This window comes from Tamandua tetradactyla, chromosome 25 (assembly GCF_023851605.1).
Source record: "Tamandua tetradactyla isolate mTamTet1 chromosome 25, mTamTet1.pri, whole genome shotgun sequence".
In the NCBI taxonomy this organism is placed as follows: domain Eukaryota; kingdom Metazoa; phylum Chordata; class Mammalia; order Pilosa; family Myrmecophagidae; genus Tamandua; species Tamandua tetradactyla.
The window spans coordinates 27,996,073-28,010,998 of NC_135351.1; the positions used below are offsets into that span (position 1 = coordinate 27,996,073).

A 14,926-nucleotide genomic window follows, 5' to 3' on the forward strand; every position below is an offset into this window, starting at 1 on the left:
AACCGCTCTGGAAGGCAGTTTGGCAGTTCTTCAGGAGGCTAAGTATAGAATTGCTATATGATCTGGCAATCCCATTACTAAGTATATATTCAGAGGACCTAAGGACAAGAACACAAATGGATATGCACATCAATGTTTATAGCAGCATTATATACAATTGCCAAGAGATGTAAACAGCCCATATATCCATCAAGGGATGAGTGGCTAAACAAGCTGTGTATATATACATATGACAGAATATTATGCAGCTTTGAGACAGAATAAATTCATGAAGGATGTAACAATGTGGATGAACCTTGAGAGCATTATGTTGAGTAAAATTAGTCAGAAACAAAAGGTCAAAAAAAAAAAAAAGAAGCAGAGAGAAGGTGCTCTGAGGCAGGAAGCCCTGTCACCATGCAGGGGCAGTCAGCATCTCCTCTGGTAGGTTCTCAATGACTAAAGGGACAACTACCTCCCAACTGAACAGTATAATTGCAGAGGAGTGGATATTTCCTACTGCCTAGGTGGGAGGAAAGAAGCGGACAATAATGAATCAACATGCACAACTTGTACTTGTTCCAGTAACTATGTGATTCTTGAAGTAAGGCTCAAGATTTATAGTAATACCGGCTCTCATCTAGGTATTTTGGTATTTCTTTAGCCCACCATATCAACTTTCAAGAATTTAATGTACTAACTTTTACTGTTTCAAGTAAGAAAAGGTGGAAAGAGTTCAGGCTTTGAGGTCAAACAGTTCTGAGTGGTATCCACGTTTTATACTTAACTACTGTGTGATCTGAGGCAAGTCTAACTCTTTAGAGGCTCAGTTTCCACATCCATAAAATGGACATGTTAGAGATGAGCTAGGTAAGTGAAGTAACACAGTGCCTGGTGTTTAGAAGGTATTCAATAATTGGCAGTTTTTAATATTTTTGTTTTTCTGACTAGATTGGAAATTCTTCAAGGGCAGCAACTATCTTCCCTTTATTTCTACTGTGTCCACGAAACCCTCCATCTAGAGTCAGGCCACAGCAAGAACTTTAATAAAGGCTCACTAATAAAAATAGAATTCAAGAATAAACATGAAAGCTGACTTGGAATGAAAATATAGAGCATTCGGCCTTTGGCATGTACCCTAGAAGTGGAAGGTGCATACAGAAGGCCAAGGAGGGTTGCGGCGTAACTGTGGTTGCTGCTGTTATTCTTCAGGGGAAGCTAGAACACTGGTTTCTTGCATGATCAAAGAGTACCAAATCCTTTTCATGTATACTGTATACACTTAGATGAGGGCATACCCAGTTACCAGCAGTGCTAGCCCTTTGTTTTTTTCCTCTCTTTTTGGTGGAGGTGAGGGTGATGGGTGCAAAGAATAGCCTTTTAACTAGACTAAACTGAAACACTAGCACTTCATAGTAGAACAGAGTATCTTCTCTTGAAGATACAAACATCTTGAGATACAAACATCTCACCACAGCCTAGCTTAAAGGTAATGACAGAGACAAATTAAAGAAATTCCCCTGGAGAGTTCAATACTTGACCTTTTTAAGGACAAGAAGGATTGATGAAGTTTAATTCTCTTGAATGGAGCTGAATTTTGATGTGAGATAGCTTTTTTAAAATGACTGTTCAAATTGTGAAGGTCTGGCTCTCAGAGGACCAAGCTCCCTGCTTGAACTGGGCTCCCATGTGCTTTAACTGAAGATCCTATTACATCAGGATGACTAGTCAAAGCAAGGGGTGAAAACAATAACCTCTGCCCTGGTAATAGGAGTAATGTCTTTTAAAATAAAAAATATCCTAACTCTTTGACCCAACAGTTTGATGATTTAACCCCAAACTACTCATAAATATTTGTGTGTACACATACATATACATAGCTATTCACCATAATATTTTTCTATAGTTGGAAAATACTAAAAAATACCCATCAGAACAGAACAATAAATAAATAAATTATGGGATAGCTATACATGGGGACATACATACATCAAACAGAATGAAGTAGATCAATATGTTCTCACGTGGAAACATAATAATCACATGATATATTACATTAAAAACATCAGTTACAAAACAGAACATACAGTGTAACATACGTATTTATATGTTAACATATACACAGAAAAAAATCTGAAGGAATGTTCACAGAATTATTAACAGTTTTATTTGGGGGCTGGACTAATGAGGCACTTCATACTGTATTTCTGTAGTTTTAATTGTTTTACATAGAGTGTATATTATTAATAAGCAGAAAATTATTTTTTAATAAGAGTAGATGATATTAATAGTAAATGATGGAGAATTAAACAAGCTTCCCACCTCATGTCCATGAGGTGGACATGTCTTACCTTTTCTCTGAAATGCTCGTTTTTGGAGGCTGCTGCCAAATAAAGTGTCACAGCCTCACTGACTTCATTGTCCTCTTCAGTTAACAGCAGAGCAAGAGTCCTGAGTACTTCCTGTTGGCCGGGGAGGTTGTCGGGCACCAGGGCCGACATGGTCTGCAGCAGTTTTTCATTTCTTAGTGATTGCAGAGTCTGAACCATGGAAACTAGAGAGTAAGAAGAAAACAGCGCTCAATATATCATATCATATTATAGAAATAAGACACAAGTACATGTGAAAGTATATGCATAACAGGAGACCCAAATGTATATGAAGAGTAGTATATGATAAAAGTAGCACTTCAAATGCATGAGAAAAGAACAGGTTATTCAAATAACTGTATTAGGCATATGGGAAGAAAATGAAGGTGGATCTCAGCGTCAGAATGGCTACTAAAATAATTTCTAGACGAATTAAATAATCAAATGTGAAATACACAGTGAAGAAAATGTAAGTAAATATTTTTTTACAATCTTCCTAATAAAGCACATCTTATTACCCCATCTTTTAATCAAGCCCATCTAGTAAAACCTTAACCCTGATGAAATCACCTCTGCTTTCTCTGTCTCCTTTCAGGAGGCAACTGGACCCTAATGGAAAAAGCTAGTTAGGTGGCCAAAATATGAAGGAAATATAGTTTTAAAAAAATAGGCTTGTGGTAGAAAGCTCACCTTTCATGTGGGAGACCCGGGTTTGATTCCTGGACCATCACTGCCCACCCCCCCCACCCCCGCCAAAAAAAAAAGGCTTTTGAGTCCCATTTGAATAAATTGACTGTATTCAATTTGACTAAGGAACGTACTCTGATCTGTAACTAGATATCCAGTGTGTATATGTGTATATTACATTGGCCTCAAACACAGCAGGATGAGAATGTGGTTGGCTCAGTACAGATTGGAAAATAGAAGCTAAAAAATCAGTTCCATTTATCAGTAATGTCTTCTGCACCAAGGACAAGTCTGTGAATTGTACAGATTTTTTGCTTGTATTTCCTACTTCTGCTGCTGTGGATATTCCAGTACTTTCACCATTTTATAAAAAAAAAATAGCTGAGTAAAAAGTCCTGAGATAGCATCATCTATAACAGCTAAATTAATTAGCAGAAAACAACTGAAATGTTCAAAAAGGCAAACACATTAGAATACATTTAAATGGAGGAATATTATGAAATTAATAAAAACATTTTCAAATAATTTTTAACAACCTGGGATAGAACATTATATCACAGAAAAAAAAAAGCAGTATATAACTCTATAATGAATAATCTTGATTTTGAACATTAAACACATAGCCTGAAAAAATACAACTGAAAAAGAGCATTATTTTTTAACAGAAAGCAGCCCTGTAGTACCTGGCTCTACTCCCAAGGAGGTATTCATGCATTACGGATACTTCTAATATTTGAAGTGCCCTGAGAAAAGACAGCCCCTCTATATTGGTGTTCCTTCTCCTCATTCCCTGGATGTGTATCCTTAGATTTGCTGTCCATCTTTTCTTCCTTTCCCTTTCTACTGCCACCCAACATGCCTTTTTGTGAATCCCAATTCTGCATATTATTATGAAAGCTCCACCAAAAAGAAGACAACATAAAGTGGCACTGCCTGCAGGCTTGAACCTACAGGGAGCAAATACCTTAACACAGGAAATAAATTACAGAGAAATTTAAATCATTTACCAGTTTCCTGTTAATGGTATACCTTAATTGGATGATTAGGCAGTTCTTAGTAAACCCCTGACTCATTCACAGGAGGCTTACTAATGTTGATGGCACAGAGGTCATTTAAAGGACAAGTCTCAGCTCAATTGTTAACTTCAACAGCAGCAGCAACAACAACAAAGCTGACACCACTATTATTTGTGATTAAAAAGACCAGCGATAAGTACGAATTGAGCCGCCATCATGGTGTGGCTAAAGAACATGTCCCACCTTGCTTGGCCAGCTGGCCCAAGTAACTCTCGAGGTCACTCACACCATGGCTGGCAAAGTACCCGTGATACTGGAAGACGGTGATGACTTCTGAGGGGAGGCTGGAGGGCAGCAGGGGCTCCACTTGGTCCAGAATTTGGGACACCAGCGTACAAAACACTATTTAGAAGGGGAAGATGCAGAGCAGTTGTTAAGAAACATGACCATTAATTCATTCACTCTTTTATAATTCATTTGTCTTTTTATTGAGGCAAAAGATACATAGAACAAAGTGTGTAAGGTGAGCTAATCTTCAAAGGCTGGATGAGTTTTACTTGTGTGTACACCTGTGTAACTGCCATTCAGATGTGACCACGAATCTGACTTCTAACAACATTTATTAGCTTTGCCTGTTCTTAATAGAGCTTTTGCCTATTGAACTCCATATGAATGGAATTATGCATTGTGTACTTTTTATATCTGGTTCTTTTTCATCAGTGAAATAATTGTGAGATTAATCCAAAATGGTTGCTGTAACAGTAATTTATTTTTTTTTAATTGCTGTATCTACCATACTGTATGAATATATCGCAATTTATCCATACTCTTGTGGATGAGCATTGGGCTGTTTCCAAGTTGCTATGAAATGCTTACGTATGTTTTCCTTTGTGAACATAAGCACTTATTTCTCTTGATATACTTAGGAGTAGAATTGCTGGATCCTAGGGTAGAGGCATATAGAAACTGCCAAATGGTTTTTCTTCAATAGTTGTACCCCCTGACACTGCCATACTGGTGACATCTAATGAAAAAGTGCACGTCCTCCAGTAATAGAGAAATATAGTACTTTTAAAAGTCACTGCTGATATTGTGAATTGAGACATGTTCAACATTTCTCCTTTCTTAAATCTAGCTTGGCAGATGATGTTTTCCACGGACAGTAAGGTTTATTTTTATATTTTTAGAGCAGGCCTTGTTTGTGTTCCCCCACCGCCCTGACCAGCACTCACCCTGGCACCATCGGACAGAAATGCTGTCCCCACCACTGACTTTACCTGGCTCTGCAAGTCCAGGATAGGCTTTGTTGACAGCTCTGGCAAAGCCGGCCTCTAGCTGCTTAATCACCCTGTCGGCCGAGCTGTGGTAGACGCCGGCCGGGCTGCAGCACTTGGTCCAGAAGGACAGCAAAGACAGCGTCTTGTGGAATTCTGGTATGGCTGAAAGAGAAGAGCAACCCCGCCCGTCCAGGACACACGTTCTGAATGAACCAGACGAGGAGATGGGCCTGGGTGGGGGAAGGCAGTGTTGGCGGCCCTTGCTGTTGGTTTTTGGGCCTGTGGGTTTCAATCTGACCTACAAGTTCCTCTGGGCTTGGCAGATGGGTCCAAAGGGCAAAGGCCTCATGAGGAGGGGCCCATGCAGCCCGGGAGGGGGGAGACGCAGCAAAGCAAAGGTATTTGCTTTGAGACAGAGAACACGGCAGTTCTTCCCTTGGGAGATGTTCCAATCACCTCAACTCCCGTAACTTTATAGCCAAAAAGCATAAAAGTGGGCAGGCCACAGTGGCTCAGCAGGCAAGACTGCTGGCCTGCCATGCCAGAGGACCCGGGTTCGATTCCCGGTGCCTGCCCATGTAAAAAATAATAATAATAATAATAATAAAGCATAAAGGACAAGAGAATCAAACTGGAGGAGGTCTTCACTCATCTCAGTCAAATTTTGCTGACGGAGAAGAAATGGAGCGGGAGGGGGTGGAGGAGCTTTGTCACCATGCCCAGGCGGCTCTGGGCAGAAATGACAGCTGGGCGCTGCGCGAGGCCCAGGGCAGCGCTTTACCTGTGCACGTGCGGGTTGTGACAACGAGCAGGGCCTGAGGCCGTCACTCACAGGGGCACATCTGGCCCCTTTTGGAGTTGCTGAGACCCACCAGGGTGCCTACTCCTGATAGGAACGGATGCAGGAGGCAGAAATGTCCAGGGCGAGGGCTGTGCGCCCAAACCTACAGGGAGTTTGGGGCAGGGGCAGAGCTAACCTAGAAGACCCTGTGCTCCCCGATTCCACCAAGTATCTGATGTGCAAATCTTCTGACAGGTATTTCCGATTTTAGGGCAGAAATTCTTATCTTTGCAAAAAGAACCCTGTAGCCAGACCTCACAAATTCTAAGGCATCTTTTCCATAGCAAGTTCAGCACTTAAAACGCTCAGAACTAGGGTTCTCCCAGAGGGCTTCCATTTCACGTGCTTCTAACCTCTGCCCATCAGGGTTTAGCAGTGGCTCCCATCTGAGAGTCAGCCGCGGTGGGAGCCGTCTGCACCAGCTCCCTGGAGCAGCAGCAACCCTGATCATCTGTCCCCAAGTTGAAAAGCACCAGTAGAAAAGTCTGTGAGGCACCGCCTATGAGGGGTACGCTGTTCCTGTCCATACTCGAGTGTCTGACTTTAGGAGCTGGAGGGCTCTCTAGAAACAGCTACGCCTCTGCTGCTTGGCTCAGAGTCTGGAACTACTTGTACAAAAACTTGACCCTATACTATGGCCTAAGAAGGTGTCTATGCTATCCTGAGAAAGCTGCTTGGCTCAGAGTCTGGAACTACTTGTACAAAAACTTGACCCTATACTATGGCCTAAGAAGGTGTCTATGCTATCCTGAGAAAGCAATTAGCAGGAGCAGGCAGGGGAGAGGGCTGGAGGCATGATCGTTTCCGTGAACGTGGTGTCACCTGCAGATCCTTACCTTCCACGACAGAACCGATGTTTCCTATGTTCTCATCACTGACAGCTGCGAGTTTCTCCATCACTTGGATCTGCCTGGAAAGCTTCTCTAAGAGATTTCTTACCACAAATGCAGTTTTGCTTGAGAAGACAATTTGCTAATAAAACAAATAAAAACCAATGTTTCGATTATGATGCCGTCAATAGAGCCAAAACCAGTTTCCCTCCCCAACCTCATCCTTCCTCAAATGTGGTGAAGATGCGAAATAACCCATAAGATGTTTATGTCCTAGTGTGATAATGTTCCTCATTTCATGCCAGTTACAACATCGGCTGAAATCAGACATGTTATTGCTGCTGTAAACTTTTTTCACGCCTGTGTAAATTCCGGAATTTTCTCAGCAGTAAAGAGGTAAAATTACTGTAAATTTGCCTTTTCTTTTATATACTATAAATCTGTTCTTTCTCTTTGAAACGTGGGGGGGCATATTTAAGCTACATCTTGGAAAGCAAGCAGAAAAAGTCTTTCTTCCCCCAAAAGTAGTGATTTCTCATAGCATACTTTTATTTCCTTGTTCTAGAGTGGAAAATTAGGAACATGTTATATAATAATCAAAATTATAATCAGAATAGTCTCATTATAATTAATGAGTGCTTACTATGTACCAGGAGCTGTTTCGAGCCCTTTACATAATAAGGCCTCCTTTTTACTGATGAAGAAACTGAAACAGAGACAGGCTAAGGAAGTTGCCCTAGATATATAAGTAGTAAGTGGTTTGACATTTGTGCTGGTCATAAGAATGAGGAGGGGCCTGAGAGAGGAAGAGAACATAAGTCATGCACTGCCTGAGGGTTCTCCTCCTTTTTGTGCCTCTCAGAAAGCTGTCCTGGTCCCCTGGTAGACATGGATGCAGGGTGCAGCCATATCCTACTATTCTCTTCTGCCTAGAGTATTTGAACTCTAAGCAAATACGATTTTTAAATGTAAAAGTCTGCCATAGCAGTTATGTACTAATGTAAGAAAATACAGTGGAAATGAATGGCCTTATTTTTAAAAAAATTATTGTGGCCATTATGATTCTTCTGGAATACCCATTTATTTCTCTCTATAATTATGTACCAAATGGATGCATATGTCCACTGATTCAGGAATGAGTACAAATTAGAAATTAACTTTCCAGTCCTCATTCCTTCGTTCTATGTCCTTATAGCTACCTTTTTTGTTTTTCTAGCATGGATTTTCCCTACTAAGGGCTGATTTGCTATAATCCTGGACTTATTATAGGTAGACACATTATACTGAAAACTGAATGACAATTAATCTTTGGGGGAAAATATTCACCCTCTCATGGCAGAGAAGTCTCTCAAATGTCACAAATGTCACTTTACCTCTGAAAGGTAAACTGGTGGTTTATGAAGCACATCATCAAGCTTAGTAAGGATAAAAGAGCTGTGAAACTTGACCTCATCCAAATGGTCAGTGAATATACAATTAAGTTATCAGTAAATAAAACTCCCTGCCATTTTGCTAGAAAAAAAAATTGCACATTCTGCCACATTGGTTGTAGCCCGGTTTGTAAATTCAACACTCAATAGACGAGATCAGCTGGGGTGTTAGTTAAGCAAGTGACAAGAGTCATGACAGCTACCCAGCTACCCACAGCACAGACGCTGTCTGAGGCTGCACTAAAGCTGTTTATTTCTTCAACACCTCGTTGTCATGTGTTACTGAAGAAGCAACACTGTCCTGCTGCCCACCTCCCGAGGGTGTCCTGACTCCTCCCCCTTCTCTTGTTTCTCAGGTGGCCCTTGTGCTCCAACACCGCTCTCAGCAGCATGAGTCCTCATCTTTTTGCTCCCTTCCTGCCTGGCTCATCTGCCTGAAACTATTATTACATTTACTTCCACATTCTTTTCTTTTTCCCCATATATTCAGGCAAGTTGGGAGAAGGAAGAACAAGATTGGAAGAGGACAAGGAACCAGTCAAGGAAGAGGCACTTAAGTAGATGCCTGAGGGGAAAACATGTTGTTCAAGGCAGCTGGACCCTTCCTGCAACAAAAGGATTTCAAAATATTTGTTCCACTATTGCAAAACCTTAAGCGGTAAATAGCTTGAAATGTGCAGAAAAATAAGCTAAATGGTGTCCCAGAATGCTAGCTAACTGGTGATGACAATGGCTTACAGAAGCATTTTATTCTTACTCCTGATGAGAAGTACTTATTCACAATCTGGGAAGCCTTAGGTAGATTTTTTAAACATATTGCTTTTAGGTATCTAGGTGGCAGAAAACTCATGTGACAGATTCATACTAACACACGTTCAGTAGTGCAGGCTTTCATGCTCCATTTGTAGATGGTCAGGTGCAAATATATTCTTTAAAATTTTAAATCACATGACTGCCAAATTTCTGAGTTCTGTCTCTCACACTTTGTTGAAACCCCAAATTTCTAATTATTTAAAAGTATATTCTACCGACAACTTTTTTTTTGGCATGGGCAGGCACAGGAATTGAACCCGGGTCTCTGGCATGGCAGGTGAGAACTCCGACTGCTGAGCCACAGTGGCCCGCCCGTCCACCCACGACCTTTTGTTCGTTTGTTTGTTTTTCTCCCTGCTACTTTTTAAAACCTGGAGATCTAGGTTTAAAAAGGAAGAAACAGGGTTGAGCAAGGACAGGCATGCACCCTTAGAGTTTTTTACTTGACTCCAATAAAAACAGGATTGGTTTCTCTATTCCTGAATTCTCATTTCCTCTCACTTCCTAAACAAAAGAATGGAAGCATACGTGACCTCTAAAAAGCAAAGGGAGACATGGGTTCAATTCCTGGCCCATGCACCCCCCCAAAAAACACACACAAAAATACAGATGTCTTAGTAAAAAAAAGAGAGAGAACCTACCACTAGAAACTAGTTTAACTTAATGTTGCAATTAATAGCTATAATAAAGTAATTTAAAAAAAAAAAGCAAATGGAGTCACCAATCCTACCTGAACAAGCTGGGTGCAGTACTGTAGGTGCCTAACGATGGTGATGTCCAGGCTTTCATTTCCTGTCGTTAGGGGGAGGGGGCTTCCTGCCACACTAGTCCCAACTCCTGTGTCTTCTGTCAGCGCTTCGCTGAGATGCCCCTTGGCTTCCGGGTGTACTGCCCTGTAGCTGTTGAAGCAGGAAGGTGGGTGAAACCACAGGCCAACTCAACCTGGCTCCCACATGGCCCCCAGAAGCATCTGCTGAAATGGAATCTTCCATTTGTCTATCTTGCAAAAGTGAGACATCTTTTGAAAACTACTTTTTAATTCAGCCTGGCTGCCAATTTGTCTAATGTTTAAAACACCATGCAGACGCATGCCTTCCAGAGTTCTCTTGTTTGCTTCTCAGGCACAACGAACCATTTGTAAAGTCGTCTCACTAAGAAACATGCCCTTATGTGGCACTTTCCTGCTCTGCTGACAGGGTGATTTGCCAGATTTTGTGGGATTAAACTGTCCGCTCTATTTACAGTTTCCCCAGAGCACTACTATTAAGAAATAATCTGTCCAGGCCTTTTCCTGGCCTCAGATCAATTGTTACTTGAAGAATAGGAAAAAGAAAAGTTGCCAAGAGCAGGGACATGTTGTTCTCCTTTGGACTAACATTAAGAGGAAGTTTGAATATCGGGAGGCATAGCTTAGTTGTGTCTCTCATGCTTTGTTGAAAGCCCACTGCTGAACGGTCTAATCTTATAACATGATCATATTCTGGTTTTGCAAGGCACTTACATTAAAAAAAAATCCACTGCCTCTATCACCTAATTTTATTTTAAACAGGACTCTGTGAGCTAGGGAGGGAGATGATAGGGGTCTCATTTCCCATGTGGAAGGACCGACTAACAGAAATGACAGCCAGGGACACACAGCTAGTCAGTGCAGGGCATTTTCTGGCTTCTGGACTCATGCTCCCCAGCCTACACAATTTTAAAAGATCATGCCCCAGAGCTCAGTGGCTTTGAAAGCTTTACTCTGATTCACACTTGTCTCCAAGGGTTTCCCCCTAGCAGTAAGCATATTAAACACACACACACACACACACACACACACACACACGCACACATACACACAATTTCCCCTAATACTTCTGATATGTAGTAAGTTTGATCAAGACATAGTGTCAATGTTCTATAGAATATACAAAAGCTGTGATGTTTTTGTTATTAAAATATTTCTTATAGCAAGAAGAAAAAAAGCCTAGATTGATAGTTGACCTTGATATTGAGGTAACAGCCTAAGTTAACAAGATAAAGTGTACAAAAAAATATTTGATTGAGAAGTCTTTCACAAATTCAATCATGCTAGAAAAGTCTCAGTTAAACATGACATACATGTAATGCATTTTCTTTGCTCTGCCAGTTTGCTCAATTCTATTTCACATGATTTTTCCCCCCTGGTTTTGTTGAGGAAGAAGAAATCCTCAAGGAAAACCAAAACCCAAAAACACTAAGCCTCCCACGGAGAAGACTGTGAAGTTCAAGAGCCACAGCTTGTTGTAACTTGAAAAGCTGCTTGTATCACGCTGTGCCAAAAGTAAAGCTGGGTGGAAAATCCACCCCTCCCTTTGGGAAAGTGTTTGCGTATTCTTTTGCAGCAAATGATGAAGGTGAGTATGTTCTGTGCTGGTTTTGCCTGACCTAAAATTACACAATGCATCCCAGGCTCGAGCTCTCAAAACATGGTTTGGCTGTGCAAGGAAGCCTGATGGAGAAGCTGGCAATATTTCATTGCTGAGTCCTTTACCCACCACAGAGAAGGCCACATTCTCCACCTAAGGGCCTGCAGATACATAGCAGTTATAAGTCAAACTTTCTTACATCGTAAGGGAAATATGCGTCATTGTGCCTAAATCCTGCTTCGATATGTGCACTGATGATACGTGCAAAGACTCACTGGCCTGAAAGGAACCAAGAGACAGATCAAGAGATAGGGAAAGCAAAGCCCAACTAAAGGAAATCAGTAGTGGTAAGATCCAAATCTAAGGAAAACCGGGCCTAAATGTTTGATCAAGTAAGAGTTCTCCAGAAATGTCGTCTCCTTAGTTAATTTGGAATTCATTACATTGGGATCAAGTTGTAGACACTGTGCACTATAAGAAAACATGTACTGTGCATACACACAATTTCTCCCTCCATTTATAATGAGGCAAACAATTTCTTTTCATTTAACCCAGAAGAGGTGAACAATATTTTAAAGTTGTACTTGATAATGAAAAGGAACTATAAGCCAATCGGTCATCCATGTAGGGAGTTTTATCTTTTTGGAGATGTCCATCAGGAATCTATGACGGTAACAGGGAACTATTATCAGCTATGAATGAAGAAACATAAGCAGATACTAACTACAGACTTACCTATTTTTCTCAGTCTCAGTGTCTGAAAATACTGAGTCAGCACCTCCTCCAACATTACAAACCTCATCACCATCCTCTTCCTCATCAAAATCAGAGGTGTTCAGGAAATCAAAGCTTTCTAAAGCACTTTCAATTGTAAGACTTAAACTGGAAGACCTGCTGCGGCTGATTGCTGGTTTGCACTGCAAGGGCAGAAGGCACCAAGGAAAACATCAACACAATCGAAAGGAGAAACACAACACACGAGACGCAATATGTTAAATTCTTTTTTCAAGCTTTTATTTTTTTTGTTGGCATTCTTTTATGCATTTAGAATCTTCATATTCGAAAACGAAGTACAACCATGGGTTAAATGACACAGTATCTGGGATTTGTTCAAGATCATCCAGAGGGAAGTAAGCAGACAGAAGAATAGATGGGACATGACTGGCCATGAGCTGATAACTGTGGAGGTTGGTGGACAGGCACACTGGGAGCCTTTATTGATTCTCTCTCCTTCTGTTATAAATTCTCTATCAAACTTTTTTTTTTTAATATTTCAACCCAAAATCTCGAGAAACATACTTGCTGCCTTCCCTCTCCCTCGTGCACAATCCCAAATAAAACACAACCAGCAGACAATTTTTTAAGAACAATCCCAAATAAAACACAACCAGCAGACAAATTTTAAGAGCCACTGAGTCAAGGCTACTAACCAATATCTAATTCCATGTGGCAATTCTCCAGTGTCCTGAGATAGGAGGTAGCCATCTAAGATACCTATAGTAAAGGAGTTACAAAACAAGTCCCAGAAACAAAAAACTGCTCAAATTCACCTAGCCCCCGCTCCTTAAGTAAGAAGCCTGGATCTTACTTTTACATTCTTGGCCTATAACTTTCTTTAAGAATGAGAAAAAAATGAATGGTATAAATGTAGGAAGAAGCCATCCTGCTTCTTCTAGAGCTCCCCTTTGAAGGAATGAGACCTCTCACTTCCCTGATCAGGCCTGGACTCATTGCATGGCCTAGACAATCCTATATTGCTGGACATGAACAGAAACATTGTAAATAGGATAATGCCAGTTTTTATGGGCACAGAAACAAAGAAAAGTACTTCCAAACATTCAAGAGGATGCTGAGGTGGATTGAACGGGACAAAGTCCTGCAAGTAAGAAGAACTAAATGTCCTCCATCCAGTTAGGTGGCATTGCATGCTGATTTCTTAACACAGGGGCTTTGATGGGATCTGTCTCTGATACTCAAGATGGCACGAAAGCACATATGGGAAAACATCTTTCCATCTTTTAAATCACAGTTGTTTCATTCACCCTCAGTGATCTCCGTCCAAGAGGCAGCATCATTTAGTTTCTGATCCTCAAGATGTTTAGCATCCTAGGAATGTGAAGGGGAAAAAAAGAGAACGCTTTGTCCAGCTGATGCTTTAATTCTGACTGGATACAAAGCCAGTTGTCCCAGATGTAAACTCTGATGACATTCTAAATCTCTGGGGAGAGACAGGACTGGTCCAGACTCAACCCACTTTGACCTTTCTTTCTTAAGCTAGCTGTCTGCAGAACTTGGTCTTGTACAATATCAATGTGCATAAATATTGATCATAGCAGAGAGGTCCAGTTGAGGACTTTAGTAGCAGGAAAGCTCTGGAGTAACAGCAGACTGAAATAACATTCAGGAAAGAAATCTGTGACCACTAGATTTTCTTAAGTCTAACAGATGACTTGCTTAAGTGTTTACTGGTGGACTAAGTTACTTAGCACCCTAGATGCCTGGAAACATGAACTACCACTATGACTGGCTTCGTTTACAGCATTTGCTTTAGGTGGGGTCAATTTATGTCTCAGAACTTTGAAATTAAGGCCTTGGCCCAAGAAGTAAAGCTTGTCAACTAGGCAGAATAGACAAGAACTTTTCAAGGGGAGAAATGGTGCTCTCCCTGGAGACAAGCAGCCTCCATGCACAAGTCTGAACTGATGCTTTTAGTTATGTGTTACAGAAAGCAGATTCAGAGCTTCCATTCTCAAAGGCTCTGCCTACGGCTGAACTAATCTGCCATGAACATTAGAAGACTTGGAGAGGCAGAGCATGGATTTGCCTTGGGCGCATATCCCTTTCAGAGCCAGGTCAGCAGGACAGAGCAAGTGGAGAGGGCTGAGATTGTCCAAAAAGCCTTGGGAGTGTAGTTTCAGCTGTCACAAGTAAGGCCACATCTTAAAACAGGTATACAAACAGATGCTGCTGTCTTCTGTGGGTTGATTCTCAGCTTGCCACAGAACCTTATTTTTAAGCATATTTTCCAGAACAGGCCCCCAAAGAAATGCTTTTGCAAGAAAATGAACCCAAAATTCTCCTCTGTGTTACAAAGTAGAAATCAGAATGGCAAAGCAAAAGAATACAAGAAGTGGCAGTGGGATTTGGGACAAATAGCCAGGTCTTGTCATCTTGTGTAGTATTTTAACAATTGGATCTGTGTGCTAGGTAGAGGCAGATACATTCTGATACAGAAGTTATGAGCTCATGAAACCTCACACATGAGATGATACTGCTCCCCCACCTCTCACTCCTACC

General features: G+C 41.1%; 1 protein-coding gene across 8 annotated transcripts in view; it reads right to left on the reverse strand.

Moving 5' to 3' along the window:
- The window catches only part of RIPOR2 (RHO family interacting cell polarization regulator 2), a 252,946-nt gene that overhangs the window by 28,174 nt on the left and 209,846 nt on the right, over positions 1–14,926 (reverse strand). For 7 of the 8 annotated variants that reach the window (XM_077143797.1, XM_077143790.1, XM_077143791.1 and 4 more), the window contains 6 exons: positions 12,365–12,546; positions 9,973–10,141; positions 7,006–7,141; positions 5,329–5,490; positions 4,295–4,453; positions 2,331–2,533 (listed from right to left, as the gene is read on the reverse strand). In XM_077143797.1, the coding sequence (XP_076999912.1) occupies positions 2,331–2,533; positions 4,295–4,453; positions 5,329–5,490; positions 7,006–7,141; positions 9,973–10,141; positions 12,365–12,546 (1,011 nt within the window). Of the gene's footprint in view, positions 1–2,330; positions 2,534–4,294; positions 4,454–5,328; positions 5,491–7,005; positions 7,142–9,972; positions 10,142–12,364; positions 12,547–12,568; positions 13,736–14,926 lie in introns of those variants that run through there. The other variant, XM_077143796.1, reaches the window with a different exon arrangement.